This window comes from Saccostrea echinata, unplaced genomic scaffold, assembly GCF_033153115.1.
Source record: "Saccostrea echinata isolate AGI-Se365-2 ecotype Australia unplaced genomic scaffold, CSIRO_AGI_Sech_v1 ptg000009l, whole genome shotgun sequence".
Classification (NCBI taxonomy): Eukaryota; Metazoa; Mollusca; class Bivalvia; order Ostreida; family Ostreidae; genus Saccostrea; species Saccostrea echinata.
Window position 1 is genome coordinate 1089348 of NW_026889758.1, and position 16743 is coordinate 1106090.

Genomic DNA, 16743 nt, shown 5'->3' on the forward strand with positions numbered 1-16743 from the left:
TGCTTATCAGTTTTTTTCAGGTAAGTTGAATTTTTTTTCTCTGGCTGTCCCCCCTCCCCATTTAGAAAAAACGATGCTACGTCTGTGACCCTACCCAAATGCATAATTTGCAGCTTTCATCATCCACATGTCTATACAGATATAACATATATCATGAAAGGCAGCCGAAAGATAAATTAAGTGAATATTGCAACATAAAACATCATCCAAGAAGACACTGTCTATCATATGAATGCTCTTTTATTTCTTTGAAGTGATATTTCACATAAAGAAAAACCTACCTTCTTTCTTTATGAAGTTACGTTTTCTTTTACTAGATACGATATGGGAAAAAAATTATTGCATATACATGCATTGCCCCATTCCACTTTCATAAGGATTGTAGTATATGGATCGTAGTATTCCATGTATTTACTTAAATGTATTGAAAATGGACATTTGATTCGATTAGTTGAGCTTCGACCCCCTCTCCCTCCCCAAGTACACAAACATCTACGCGCGAGCACTTTAAGAATATTACGTTTTCCGGAGAAGTGCCAACTGTTTACTGATTTTTAATGGTTGATTTCTGAAACGTTAGAAAACAATGTTACACTGTATAATTCATTACAATTATTGTCCATTGTGCTCTCTCTCTCTCTCTTACAAACACATAATGTACACTTTTAAATACAAGACACTATATAAGCGCATCACCTAGTAACTTGTTGCCTTTGCATGGATTTATACAGGATATGAGTTTAGATTTCATCCATGCTATAAAACGTAACTTTCCCCAAATGAACACAGCGCACACTAATATATACATGTATACGTATAACCACTGACGCATGACAAATGTGTTTCCTAACCCGTCATAGGTATTTTGGCGTATTTTCTTCTGTTTGTCCGCTTTTAATTACATTGTAAGTGATTACTGAAAATTAGACAGAAGAAATTATCATTTACAAAGTGATTGAAATACTGTCCGTTCTATTATACACATATACTTAATTTTTCCGATTTATTAATTTTAAACTAGGTGCAATAACTGGTCCGGGGAAAACTACAGAGATACGGGAAGTTAGGGCGAGTTACGTTCGGTCGTAAGATGTCGGTATTTCTCTTATAGGACAGTTGATGGACAAACACCACCAAATGTTTTTCCATAGACTTCCATACAAAGTTGAGCCCCTGGCACTGATTCATATATTCAATTTTGGGCAAATGACTTTCTTGCCGTGAAAGTTCGAGATCTTGCAAAACAAAACATGCCAGAAAAAATATACCGTACCGTTGCACTTTTACTTTCAAATTCCATTTGTTTACAACTAGGTGCGTTCAGCACCAAATGAAAATCTCTAACCAAAGTGCACCTCTCCCTTCAAATTTTTACCTGTAACTCCTACATATCTCAAAGAAGCCTAAGTCTTGATATGAGATTTTTATCACCTTTATTTCACTTGTCAAATACATAACAAGTCTTTTCTCTTAATAAAAAATCATGTGCCGTGTAGCATTTTCTTCTCCGCACAACTTTGGGTGTCCAAAATGTCTGCGCCCATGTATAAGGTTATGTAGGTGTTTTTCCTATAGAGATATAGAAACACTTGTGAAAAGTGGTCAATTTAGTACATTTAGAACACATATCCATTGGTTATCTCACCTCATGAATATAGGGACTGACAGTGCTAGCTGAAGTACACCACTGGCTGTTACATTTCACACCCCAGTCAATCAGACCTATACCTGTGAAATAGAAAAAATGCATGTCTATAAATTGAAGCATTTTTCCACTTTTCTTTCAAAATTTTGAAATAAAATGATTAATCTAGCATATGTTTTGCTTGTTTTTCTTATTATCTCTCATAATCTCTTAAGATAGATCATGTTAATCAATAAGGGTATCAGGTACCCGGTATAAATAAAAAATGCAAAAAATCAGCAGGTTTTTGGAGGAAAATGCTCAGTTATGGAAAGAGGAAAAGCTAATGTAGGTAAAATAATCAATGAAAAGAAAGAGAATTATGTTTGATTTAAAAGAACATTAGATTTAAAAAAAATATATTGTAACCGGAAGTAGAACTCTTTAATGAATAACTTAACAAAGTTAATAGCCAACTTGGCTTAAAGCAGTAAACTGCCTCCAGTTATGATTGTCAACCCAGGTAAGGGGATATCTGAACTATGATCAACACTAAATGAAAACACAGTTGTAAGTTTTATAAATTTAATAAAGTGAGAATTAACCTTTGTAAATGATAACAAATAATAAATAATGATCAAATTTAACAAACAGAAAAGTCTTTCAAATTTGCACAGGATTAATAGGGCTTTATCAAAAATGTAATTTAATCTGGTAGGTGATTCACAATAATCTCAATGAATAATCTCAATAAATAAATAAGTAATTGAAAAATGTAATAGAAAATGGGAGGAATGTGGAAAAACTATGAAAAAAATGATTTATGTCCCTACTGGGCTTCCATACTTATGAAAGTTGTCAAAAATCCTATAAAATGAATGAATTAGAAAAGTGTAAAAGGAATGAGCTACATCACCCAATATGACTACTATCAACACTCTAGAGTTGAACTGAAAATATCAATGCTAATTCTAGGTTCTAAAAATAACTAACCCAGAAAATAAACAACACCCAAAATAAATAATAAATAGTGGTTCTAGAAAATAAACCTGTTATCTACATATCCCTAGACCAGGCAGGACTTGGAAAGGGAAACTTAATTTACTTTAAATAACCTACATCCTAACCTATCATATAACTTTATTCTATAAAACCTACATCTAACCTATCATATAGTGCTCGCTCAGCACGTGCTAAATGAAACCTATAATGCCGTGTACCTTGAGGTTGGCATAAAATCAGAGATAATGAGCCATGAGGCTTATCCCTAACCAAGTGAAGTAAACTGCTCGAACACGGGTTTAAATACCCTAGCAAGGTCCAAAATAAAAACCAATGACTATCAAAGATCCTAAAGCTAAGTTAACCAATCAGAACACAGCTATCAAAAGTACTACGGAAAGACTGCCAACATGGATGACACTTCCTATTTAAAAAGTAAAACATGTGGAATGTCAACTCATGTCCTAACTTATAAACGACAAATAATAAAGGGGTTTTACGTAAGTAACAACTGAAAACAAATGATAAATAGAATAATCTGACTGAAATATCAGCAAATACTTATAAAATATTATTTACGAAACGATGGCTATGAAATAAAAATCTAAACCACTACAATATATATCAGGAATGGGTTGCTGGCATCAGAGAATCAAATACACCCCCACTGAAAATTTTGTAATTCTGAAGGGGGTTTTAGCCATTGTTATAGGAAATTTCATGTAATAAATGTTAAATATGTATATTCTCATGAAAGGCAAATATATTTATTTGCATATCATTTCTAATTATTGACATAATTAATAAATTGATTAAATGCCATGCGCCCACGTATAAGGTTATGTAGGTGTTTTTCCTATGATAGGGACAGAAAATGAAAGTAACCTCGGCGTTTTACATTCGAATACGGAATTAGAACGCGGTTTTTTCAAATTTATAATTAGCAGCTGTGTTAACTAGTAGAAAAACCCCGAGATTTTCGAATGTGTTTTCGTTTTCTGTCCCTATCAACTGTCCTAAAGAGCGAGTTATTATGGCTAGTAACATTTACACATGGTCTGAGATCGATTAGGGATATGTAATTTTTAGCCTTCGTAACCTTTGATGGACTAGGACTATATTTATGATTTGCCGCTTTTCTTACCGGTTTTTGAACACATATGGGCACTATGACACCGCATCCACCTCTGCCTCTGGGCTTCTGACTGGTTTTTGTACAAAAACTTCCGTTTGTGGGTGGCAAAGCCGCCCTTTGCATGTCCCATTTTCTCTCGTCTGTCAGTTCGAAAAATCGCGCGTTGTAGTTACTATGGAGATCGGAAACGTCACCAAAATTCCTCTACCTCAACCTCAATACTCAGCCTCAAATTCTTGAGGTTCACTCAAGTGAGGAAAATTCCTCAAACCACCGTCACCAAACCCTCTGAGGGTTTCCTCAGTTGAGGTGCATAAAAATGTACTCAACTCAATTGAGGCGAGACATGAAACTATTCGTGCATTTTAACGCTATTGTTTACGCAATAAAATTTGTCGTCTGATTTAGAAAATATGGCAGAAATTGACATTGCAGCCTTACTGACAAAAAACACGTTAGAATTCGTTAAAGGTACTGATGAGGTTATAACTGCACAGAAGAAAAAAAGGGGAGCTAATTGGTCGGCCGAAGAAGAAATTTATTTGATAGAGGAAGTGTTAAAATATGAAGATCAACTTTTTGGAAAAATGAAGGGTTCGGGTGTGAGAGGAAAACATGGGCGGGTTAAAGATGAAACCTGGCGGGGTATTGCTGACATACTGAACGGGTAAGTACATACCTTCAACCCTACGTACCAGACGACTCCGCATTATCTCCCCATTGGTGTAACGTTAATTCGTACCTTGTCTGTTTCAATCCGATTATTATTCTTTGTTCTTTTAAAAAAAAAGGAACGACTTTACTTTACCGGTCCCCAGAAAAACGCGCTAAAATATAGTGTCGCCGTAGGCGACTTCAGTATATATGAGATCGCGTGAGCGATCGAAAAAAATTAAAAGTATGAGGATTTTAGCCTTTTTGACCCCAAAATCGAATTCTACAGATAAAAGTTTAGTTAAAAACTTCGTTTTTAAACGAAGTTTTTAACCTCGTTTTCTGAAAAAAGTGATTAATACTGTTTATTCAGTGAAAAGGAGACAAAAAATAATTGTCAACAGAGCGCGTGCGGCGCATGCTTAGTGCCGTTTCTTTCGTACTTAGCCTTTTTTTCATGTAAACAAACCAAAGAGATGTCGTTAAAGCTGAATTAAGATCTTGCAAAAATACAGATGCAACTGAATATCTAATTTATCTTTAAAAAAAAAAACAAGACACTAACCCTAATCCCTCGGATGGTAAGCGAGGACTAACCCAAATCTCCCGGGCGGATGCTAGACTAACCCATGTGCGAGGACTAACCATAATCTCTCGGATGGATGCGAGACTAACCCTAATCAGTTGAAAACTTGTCCAAGGACTAACCCTAATCTCTCAGGTGGGTGCAAGACTAACCCTAACCAGTCAAAAAATGTGCAAGACTAACCCTTATCAGTTGAATGACGTAAATCTTACGTCATAATGCAATGAGCGCGCGGATCTTGCGGATCTGGGGACCGGTAAAGTAAAGTCTACCCCAAAAAAAATATTAATAAATTAAGAATTTAATATTATATTTAAAAAGTACGCATGTGAATAATTTCTCTTCAACTTGTGAAAAGATAGGCCTATTTGACAAAATACTTTACATTGATTTTACGCCTTGCTGTTTGTATTCGATGTAGGCAGTTTAAAAATGAAAGAACGGCAGAGACGATTTCAAAGAAATACGATAACATCAAGCAGCGGGGTATGTGCTTCGTTCAGAAATATACATGTACGCATGTATGAAAATCAAAATTCATAAACTTTGCAATAAATTTATTCATGTGCATCATTCCTTTGAACTAATATGTACGTATTCCCACCCCATGAGAGAGAGAGAGAGATTTTACTCTTCAGTGGACAGTCTTTTTTTTTTAAACGAATTGTTTTCTTTTGTGTGTATGTCTAGCTAAAGACAAAATAGATGCCCTTAAACGCCCGAAAACTGGAGGAGGTCCAGCTAAAGCACCCCTTACAGCCGCAGAGGAGTGTCTCCTTCAAGCTTTTGACGGTCGCCCTAACATTGTAGGACTCGACGGAGGCATTGATTCTGATGGTACGTACAGTACCCGCATCGTTATTCTTTACAATTCTATCGTGTCCTATCGTGCGTTTATCCTATCGTATCGTGCGTGTATCCTGTCGTATCGTGCGTGTATCCTATCGTATCCTATCGTATCGTGTTTTGCGTTTATCAGGTTTTGCGTTTTCTATCGTGTTTTCCGTTTATCAGGTATTGCGTTTATCGTGAAGATCGTTTATCAGGTTCTATCGTGTATCGTGTTTTGCGTTTATCGTGTGCATTCGGAAACCCTCACTTTTTATCTTTACATTGCAAAGAAACACCCGAGATATCTCGAGTTCATCTTTCGTTTTGTTAATTTATTTAGGATTAATCTAACTATTGAACAAAAAGAGAAATTAATACTCTAACTCTGGTATATTTTTTAAAGAAAATAAATAAATAAATAAATAAATAAATAAATAAAGAAATAAATAAATAAATAAATAAATAAACGTCAAGTACCGTCACCAAGCAGAGAGCATAGATCGAAAGTCAAATTCTATTTTTGTACATGAAATAATCGATCTTCTATTTTGAGTTGTTTTTTTTTAAATTTGTCGATATGTAAGAAATATTTTTGTCAAAGATAGAAATATTATAATCCCTTTACACAGTCAGAGTCACAAAAGCGAGACCTTTATTAACTTTGTTTTGATAATTATATAAACATAAAACATAATAGGTATGTGTGCAAAAAATAAAGTATGAATAAAAAAATATCAGTATCTTTATTAAGGCTATCCTTTTTATCAATAACGGGAACATAAATTTTGTCTATGCGCGCAAGTTTTGTTCCTTTGTATTATTATTTTTCTCTGATAAGTATGTATTATAATATAGATGTTTGCCATTCATATTTAACTACTGCATTTAGAAGATGTAAAAAATAAATAAATAAATAACAAAACCACACAAATTTTTATTATACATCTTACCTACTTCGGCCGAAGATGAAGTAATATATACCGTACATGTAACTTAGTGACAGGTGGAAGCGTTCCCGTGACAAGAGAACTGACACCTACCTGCCTAATCAGTACACTGTCTTCTTGTCAAGTCAAGACCCCTCCCCCCCTTTCACCTACATGACCGGCCCGTGTGTATTCAACGTAGACATACCTGAACTCTAGCTCTCACCTGGTGTCAAGTATTTACCTTGAACCATACTGGGTTTCAATGAAATGCATCTACTTATTTTCTGGATATTGTTCATAATTTTTATGAACAACACTTGATTAACAATTAAAGATTTTATACTAAGAAAACTGGTAAATGTACACTTCCCTTACAGATTAAAAATTGAATAATTGAATCAAATAAAATATAGGCGAAGTTTGTCCTCCAAACTCCGTTGATTTAGTTCATTTGTATATCTTTATGTAATTTTTATAGGTTTACAGTCATAAACATGATTGGTGTGATCAAATAAAAAAATGAGCTTGCGGTACTTCTGGATCTTAGGGTTTTCTGTGTTGTCTGTCGTTGTTACATGTAAAGGCGTCTCAAAGATACATGGAAAAAAAAAATCGCCCGGTTCTGCGGTGATACACAAGACTGGTAAATACCTTATATTTAATTTTATTCGTGTTTATCGATTGCATATAATACGTGACTATATTGAAGAAGTCAATATATATTTTAATTTTATTTTTATTTATTTTTTTTTCAGGGTGGGGGGCTTTTTGAATCGGATTTTTTTTGGGAGGGGGGTTATGACCCCCCCTTCCCCGCTGACTGTGCCTCAAATGGGGTTAAGACTTTCATAATTTACAAAGTTTTGTCTAATTTTGCCGATGTCGTCCTATATAAGATAGGTTTTGTAACAATTATTACAAAGTCTAATAGCAATAATTGACAATTATTCAATCCGAAAAACCACTTGTCAAATTGTGGAAATTAATTTATTATTTATTTTTTGTGTGTTCTAATATGTTGTAAACAAGGGTACGTACATGTAACCATTCAATGTTATTTAATACAAAGTTTAAGTACCCAATAAATATATTCATATACATTGTAAGCTTAGTTTACACGTATCTATAGTAGATACAAATTCTGTACATGTAATTGTAAATGCTTATAACACAAGCACGCTAAGAAAGCAGTATCATTTCTTTGGGGACGGCCGGCTGGAGGGGGGGGGGGGGTCTAAAAAGAAATGTTTTGAAAAGCAAACAAAAATGGCTAAAGACATTATTATTGTCGATGGGCAATATCATATAAGCATTATATTACTACTGTATACTACACATGTTGGTACATTGTTACATTTTTTTTATTTATACGACTGCATGCTCCCTTCTAGCTTAATCTTACAGGCCTATAACATGAAAAATACCAAAATAAATACAAAAGAATGGAAATGCGATATTTTTTCGGATAATAGATGATGACAGATCTAGTGACGTTTATTAATTTTATTAAATTCGATTTTTTTTCGCAGGTCTCCTTCCTCATATATACATATACAATGTATGTACTTGGAATGTACTTGGAATATGTAAATAATTTCTATGTGCACGGGATATGTGTGACATATATATTTATATATAGGAGAGACTGATTATTCACAGTCCAGAGCACGGTCTGCCTCAATGCAACTAGCAAATTCAGCAATTTAGAAAAAAAAAATTAATTAATATAAAATATAAATCAAATTCGTGAAAACTTGGAGGACAAAGCATCAATCTTAAAATAATTATAACAATAATTTTTCACCCCCCCCCCAATTATGACTAGTCTTTTTTTTTATTTTTTATTTTTTCAAATATGAATTATTAAATACAAACTATTAAAGGCGATTTTGGATACTTTGCAGACTTCTAGCAAAAGATAGTGAATCCAAATATTTCATTTTTTTTTTCTTTTTACATGTTTTTCCGTAAAAATAATCAATGTTTGTTATGAATTTCATAAGGTTTTATTTGTTAAAATAATGAATATATTTATAGCGTTTCGTGAATTTATTGCACTTGTCTACGGACTCAAAATTCAAATTTAATGATTCGGGGGAATTTTCGGCATTTGTATAATTACACAGAAAAATCGCCTAATTTCCATCATAGAGAAATTATTCTTAAAATAATTACAGTTTGAATTTGATGACGATCAAATTTATTGACAAAAACACCATATCTTTTACAAAGCATAATTACTTCAAATGTTTTATCATGATAAATTAAAAATGTTTTATCATTTCGATTTGCGGCTTTGTAAGTAATTAAAATTATCATACTATAGTATATCAAAAAGAAAACTTTTCGTCTTGCCAAAAAACGTTTCGCATTTTGAAACAACCCTATCAGGTTTTGCGTTTATCCTATCGTGAAGATCGTTTATCAGGTCTATCGTGTTTTGCGTTTATCGTATTTTGCGTTTATCGTGTTTTGCGTTTATCGTGTTTTGCGTTTATCCTATCGTGCGTGTATCCTGTCCTATCGTGCGTGTATCCTATCGTATCGTGCGTTTATCCTATCGTATCGTGCGTGTATCCTATCGTATCGTGTATCCTGTAAAGAATAACGATGCGGGTACTGTACATGTATACGAACCGTAAGTAAGCACGCTTTTGATAGACTGTTGCAAGAGCTAGGCTCTGTTTTTTTTCTCTTTCTTCAACAGCTGGTCAGTTGAAGTTATTACTCCAGGCCCTTGAAACACAGTCCCGCCCCATTTTTTCTGAGTATTGTCTGTTTTGTTTTACAGTTTTAATATGTAAATTTTCATATAGATGCTATAGATGCCCCTTCTTTGTTGCTGTCAGGTCGAAGCTGGAAAATGTCAACATTTGATAAAAATGTACGAAAAAGTTAGACCCCCCCCCCCCCAGCGAAATAGGATTTTAATTTGAGTTTAGACAGTTTACTTTTTTAATTTGCTTGTCACAATTTTTAGAAGGTTGCCTATCTTTAAAACCGTTGCTCAATTCAGACAGAAATACATGTATATCGTAATTCCACCAATCTTACAGAGCCCGCACCTTCCAGTACCTCGCTACCCGTGCCTGATCATGCTGATACGATAATGGAAGTCCTCACTGGACCTTCAGCTACGTGTAGCCTTGTAGAGCCTTGTGGAGACGGCAGCCGCTCACACAACATATGTATGTTTTCCCAGTATTTTGTTTCCTTGTGATTGCTCAAATATAGTTAGATATTGTTATACATGTATAATTATAGTATTTTTTATTTTTAGTGAAAAGTTCAAATGGACGAAAGAACAAGAAGAATAGCAGGCGTGATATTATAGAGGAAGCAGAGAGATGTAATCTGGAGTTGGAAAACCAGGTGTTAAAGTCCACGGCGAAAAAGTTTAAGTTAGAGAGAGAGAAGTTGAAAAGTGAAATTAAGTATATACATATGCAGAAGGAGTATTTATTGCTGAAGATAAGCAAGGAATTTCCTGGTCATAATAAAACACTTTCACAGCCATCACCATCATCATCCGATTCAGAATGATAAGAATATAAAAAAATCAGTAGCCCTTCTTACAAAACCTGTTACTCTCACTAGTTATGGAACCTATACATATTTCAATCACAGCAAATTGTTCACTGTTCTTTCGTTATACATTGAATATAACTTTAGTTATAGTAATAAAAAAAAATAAATTAAAAAAATAATGAATTAAAAAAATAAATAAAACGAGACGGATTACGTGAAGAAAACTAGTTTTTATTTATGCTTTTTCTTCTGCTGGTTTGCTGGTATCCTTTAATTCTGAAATGAAATAAATTTTCATTACCAATTAGTGTCAATGGGTATGATATTTTTGCATGTCATTTTTAAAGAGCACATTAATAAAAATTATTATCTGATAATATTACGGATGTTTACTTGTTTCCTTGTCTATCCAAAGTATGTCTGAGCAATATAGTCACGCATGTGACTGCCCTCTGTCCCATTACACGCAACGTGGTGGTCCGTGGGATTGTAGTGAATCACGTCCTGTCTGTCCATCGCAATATCCCCACGCTCTATCCCGATATTGTGCAAAACCACGCACGCAACAATGTAGGCCGCTGCTTGGTCTGGGCAAGTTCTGAAAGTGTACATATAACAAAGTGAAGCATGATATAAGAAGTTAAAATTCTTGACGCAGTTTAAACAAAATTCATTACCTAAGTGTTCCCTGAAGACAGGAAAAACGCCTTTTAAGGATGCCGAAACTCTGCTCGACTAGCACCCGTGTTCTACAGAGGGATGCATTGAACCTCTGCTGGGCCTCTGTAGTTGGGCTGAGATATGGAGTCATCAGAAACCTGCGACATGGATACCCTGAGTCTCCTAGAAGGAGGCCTTTGTGCTCACCTGAAGTTAAAAAAGGGAATGATTATATACACATTGTACATGAATAGTTATGTAACTTTTGTCTTGAGATAGCTACAAGCACGTACATGTAGCACCAAGGGGGCCAGCCCCCCCCCCCCTCCTACTTTTTTCCAAACATAATTTTTACTATTGAAAATGTTCATTGAAAGACCGGTGCCCCCCCCCCTTTTGTTGCAGTAAAGTCAAATAAGGGAAATAAATCCACCACCACCCCCTTTTTTTTTTTGCTTCTCAAGTTTTTTTTTCAGGTAAGTTGAATTATTTTTCTCTGGCTGCCCCCCCCCCCCCTTTCCAAAAACGATGCTACGTTCGATCTGAGCTATATAAAGATTGTAAATATACCCCTTTCAAATTGCCTGCATAGTGCTGATTCTCTCCAGATCCTACTGTCATGCACACTGCCCGGCCAATTGGCACAAACGCTGGTAATGCGAAATTTTGCATCACACACCATCTATTTAATAAAATTACACGTGTTACTTAAAGTATTGAGGATAAAGGATACAAATTTGAAATCGAAATTTAATACGATTACCTGCACATTCAAAGAATGAAATCCCTTCCGATTCACAAAGTCTGGTTCGTTTTCTGAAGGGCCTTGTATCTTCACAAACGTCCCATCTACACACCCCAAGACATTTGGGAACCCTAGATTGAAAATTTCTGACCATGCTTATTTGGATACTTCAGATTTAAAAAAAAAAGTAAATATCATCGATGTATTTACCAATTATTTAGCATGATCAATATGAATTTTGAAAGCACACAGACTTTATTTAATTACAGTTTTAGCATAAGGTGTGCTTTTACATGTACATGTATAGGAAGTTTGAAAGTTAAAAATATCATTTGATTTTTAGAATACAACACCCCAATCTACTACATGTAGTGCATTAATAAATAGAATTTTGAGTCTTTTTATAGAATAAAATAAGTTATGATGAAATAAAAGCAGCGTACTTGTTACATCTGCTTACATGTAACTAATTGTGTGTCGGTCACAGAAATCGATTAAAATTTTCTGATATTGATGGCAATATTAATTGATTAATAATAATTTCGTTAAGTTTATGAAGAATGATTTATAAAAATATTAATGTCTAGCATTTTTTTTTGAAATTGTTATAAAAAGGAGGATCCAACCCTGCCCTTCTCAAATCGTTCTTCTTCGCCTTATTTTTTTTAAAGGGGGGGGGGGGTGGGGTTAAGGGTAACAGATAACAAAACAGTACCTGTATATGCCTTTATATGCCCAAAATAATCAACAATTTAAATCCACTATTGAGCTTTGAACAGTTGAATACTTTGAAATATTTGGTGTTAAATCCGTTTGTCACTACATGGATGACAATATTAGGAATTTCTCACAAATAATAATAAATAAATACATTCGCTTACAGACGTTACTGATATTGCATTTCTTTTGAATGATTTTGTTTCGTTTTATTTTTTTTCTACATGCTCACAATGCTTTTTGCAATAAAACATTAGATTTCATTACGATAAAACAGATTAAAAAACGTTCTATTTCAACGTTTAAGTCGACTTCTCAATGTACGATTGCCCAAGCATAGGATAGTCCAAGAGTTATTCCTCTTGTACATATTCTGAAAATGAAAGTAAGAAAGAGCAGACGCTGAGTGACTAGTTACCTGCGATCTTCAAAAATTCCTGTTTTGTTTGTCTGGCTGTTTGGTCCCTCGGAAACATGATGAAGTCTTTCCGAATGTTGTTGATGGCCTGGGTCACAGAACGGCAACATCTACCGACTGTGCACTCAGAAACATTTACACTGTAACATTTACTCCGATCAATTTATGAAAAGCACCCGTAGCCAGAAAACGCAAACAGACCAACAGCTGCAACAGTGGAGGTAAGGCTTGATTTTTTGTGGTGTTTATTAGTTTGTGTTCAATCAGAGTCATCAAATAGACGATTGTAGGCCGCCGAAATCGAAATCGTTCGTAAAGTTCGTCGTCTGTGTACACTTCCATAGGATTTAGACGATCTTTTACTACCCTACGTTCGGGTCTTTCTCTCCTCAGCAAAAATCTTCTATATTTTCGTCGTCTTCTACGCCTGTCCGCCATTTTAATTTCCTTGAGTAAGCTTTTAAGGTTGCTATAGAGTTATATTTAAATATTTGAGTATTTACTCAAAATTCTGTTGAGGAAAACTCAATTTTTGCGTGGTGACGGTGACTTGAGGGTGAGGTTATGAATTTGAGGGAAAACCTCAGAGTTGAGGCTGAGTATTGAGTTAAGGGATGTTGGTGACGGCGGGGCCAGTTGTCGTAATAAAGACAAGACGTACTCGATGACAATGCAGATGATTTTAATTCGTATTTTTATCGAAAAAATATATGCAGGAAAGGTAGATGCACAGCATAATTAATTATTTAATGTTTCATACACTTCAACTGACGTTACATTTGTAGTGGTTTAGATTTCTATTTCATAGCCCTTGTTTCGTAAATTACATTTTGCAAGTATTTGTTGGTATTTCAGTCTGATAATTCTATTTACCTTATGTTTTCAGTTGTTACTTACGTAAAACCCCTTTATTATTTGTCTTTTATAAGTTAGGACATGTGTTGACATTCCACATGTTTTACTTTTTAAACAGGAAGTGTCATCCATGTTGGGAGTCTTTCCATAGTACTTTTGGTAGCTGCGTTCTGATTGGTTAACTTAGCTATAGGATCTTTGATGTTTATTGGCTTTTATATTTGGGCCTATAGCTAGGGTATTTAAAGCCGTGTTCGTGTAGTTTACTTCACTTGGGTTGGGGAACACAACCTCATGGTTAGTTCCTCTTTACTGTGCTAAGAAAACCTCATGGTTTATGAGCACTATTTGATTAGTACCTTAGAGTGCTAAGAAAACCTCATGGTTTAACAGTACTCTAGGTCTTAGCTAGCTTTAGTTTCATGTTTTTCACAAGTTCTAGGTTTTTGTTAGGAAACAGTTAGGATGTAGGTTTTATAGAGTTAATTTAGTTTTCCCCTTTCCAAGTCCAGCCTGGTCTAGGGATTTGTAGATAACAGGTATAATTCCTAGAACCACTATTTACTATTTATTTATTTATTTTTGGTGTTGTTTATTATCTGGGTTAGATATTTTTAGAATCCAGATTTAGCATTATTATTTTAAGTTCAACTCTAGAGTGTTGATTAGTAGAGTTCATATTGGGTGATGTAGCTCATTTCCCTTACATTTTTCCAAATCATTGACATTTATAGCAGTTTTTAATAGGATTTTTGACCTTTTTCATAAGTATGGAAACTCGGTAGGGACATAAATTATTTTCATAGGTTTTTCACATTCCTCCCATTTTTCCTATTAAATTTTTCACAAACTTCTTATTTATTTATTGAGATTATTGTTATTCACTTGCCAGATTAAATTATATTTTTGATAAAACTATTTATTCCTGTGCAATTTTGAAAGACTTTATTCTTGTTTAAATTTTGACTATTATTTATTATTTGTTATCATTTACAAATGTTAATTCTCACTTTATTAAATTTATAAAACTTACAACTGTGTTTTCATTTAGCGTTGATCATAGTTCAGATATCCCCTTACCTGGGTTGACAATCATAACTGGAGGCAGTTTACTGCTTTAAGCCAAGTTGGCTATTAACTTTGTTAAGTTATTCATTAAAGAGTTCTACTTCCGGTTACACATTGAATGCAACTTTCATTCCACTTTGTGTTTAAAAAAGCTCACACTCATTCAGACTTAATTAACCCATAGCAACAACTCTGAATACCTATAGCTAGCAACCAATTTTGTAACCACTTTACCCTTTTACATACAGGCATTTTTTTTTTTTGAAGCTGAAATGAGATTTTCCGAAAAAGGCCTTCTGAATGAAAAATAAACACAAATAGATACAAGTAGTATGTATCAAAATATCTTTGTTGATGTAAAGATTCCATAGAATAAATAACTCATGGGTTGCGATGGTAACAAGTTCCACACTGGCCAGAAAACAAACTTTTTGTTTGCGAAATACTTGGCCGCAGTTTTTGCTTATTATTAAAATTGACAAAACTAACTGGTTATACAAGTAGCTTTAGCATACCTGTTTCTTCAGATAGTATATTTTTTTATGATTACCGTGGATAGTACCTTAAATTAATGTAGCTAAGCTACCATTCCATATGAAAGATAAGGGCTCTCATAAAGCTATGTTAAATTTTACACGTAAAAATTTCAAAGAATTTTTGTGAAAAGATTTCTCTTACGGTTGAAACTTATGGCAAGATTTTTTTTCCTTTGTGAAAATGTCTATTGGTTTTGAAAATATCTGGAAATCAATTGATTATTTATTGTTGTTTTAGACACTAAAGTATTAATTTACATCCACGTTGATAAAGAGCTTCAAATTTACACCTTTACTCAGCACTCAGACCCACTGATCATTAAGGGTTCTTTAGCTGCCAACGCCAATCATAACATTTAAGGTCAGATCCAAAGGACCCATGACTTTCACTTCTAGTGACGGGTGCTTGGCGAAGAGACAGTCACTACCTATGTTTATGTTTTAGGTTTGTAGCAATGCAGCAAACGAGAATCGAACCCGGGCCTTCCAGCTATGGAAATTGTATTAGGACTAAACCGTATATTAAGAGATACTGGGAGTATCTTTATTGTATGTTAGACCATCCAATATTTTTAAACTCATAATAATGAGCTATGTACCATGACTAAAGTCAAGTTATTTTGAGTCTCATCCAAAAATGAACTTAAGACGTCCTTGACTTCCTGAAACTGTTCTCATCCTATGCTTGTGTAATTGCAAGCATAACTGTAAGTGTCAAAGTACAATGCATTAATCGATGATTGATCAGGGCGTCGGGGAAGTTGCTAAAAGTACTATTTTTCTTCACTACTCATAAGTATTTGAAGTTACATTACGGTGAAGCTGGAATTTTCTTTCTTGTCCCACTATATCTTGAGTCATTAAGTCAAACTACATGTGAATATAAGGATAATCACAGATTTTTTTGCATGATTCTATATAGTGAAAAGGTCACTCATCCAGTACTTATGCATGCTTGCTGTACCTTGAAATGGAAGAAGACATTTAGATATCACTATTTTCTAGTATTTACAAACCAGTCTTTAAAGCGATAGGTGAGCTAGCGCTGTAGCCATCATGAAACACAGAAGTAGATATCAGAATCATTGGAACTTTAATTTGCTGAATCGAATGATCATCAATAAGAAGGCACGGTGGTGAACTGGTGAAGTGAATAGGGGGGGGGGGGGGGGAGCTCAATTCAGAATGGTGAATTCTAGAGTGGGCTTCACAATGACACAACTAATTAACTCTGCTTTAAGCATTCTGTAGTTTACTGTAATTTCAATCTGGGGTGAAAAATAAGACATCAATAGAACCAATGGGCACCTAGTTTAAGGTCTTTCCGGCAAGCTAAAAAAAGAATATCCTAGGTTATATTTCTGAACTTGCCAGAATGATCAAGTGAGGTAGTAAAAGCTAGGTATTTATTATAATTTTAGAAATGACTGATCTTGTCAGTCTTGGCATTATAAT

At 34.3% G+C, this 16743-nt stretch overlaps 1 protein-coding gene and 1 pseudogene across 1 annotated transcript; one reads left to right on the forward strand and one right to left on the reverse strand.

The window, feature by feature from the left end:
• The first annotated feature begins 4174 nt into the window (after positions 1-4174).
• On the forward strand, positions 4175-10304 carry LOC133183812 (uncharacterized). Its single transcript, XM_061318714.1, has 5 exons — positions 4175-4428; positions 5423-5487; positions 5692-5838; positions 9818-9949; positions 10042-10304. The coding sequence occupies exons 1-5, from the start codon at positions 4175-4177 to the stop codon at positions 10302-10304; spliced, it is 861 nt and encodes a 286-aa protein (XP_061174698.1).
• A 381-nt stretch (positions 10305-10685) lies between these two features.
• LOC133183142 (putative nuclease HARBI1) lies at positions 10686-13371 on the reverse strand (annotated as a pseudogene).
• Between the last annotated feature and the right edge of the window lie 3372 nt (positions 13372-16743).

What these genes read in the sequence shown, in the direction of transcription:
- LOC133183812 (XM_061318714.1), top strand. Translation starts at nt 4,175, where the DNA reads ATGGCAGAAATTGACATTGCAGCCTTACTGACAAAAAACACGTTAGAA. An exon ending in CGATAACATCAAGCAGCGGG is followed by an intron (nt 5,488 to 5,691) that starts GTATGTGCTTCG and finishes GTGTATGTCTAG; the next exon opens with CTAAAGACAAAATAGATGCC. An exon ending in CGGAGGCATTGATTCTGATG is followed by an intron (nt 5,839 to 9,817) that starts GTACGTACAGTA and finishes CCAATCTTACAG; the next exon opens with AGCCCGCACCTTCCAGTACC.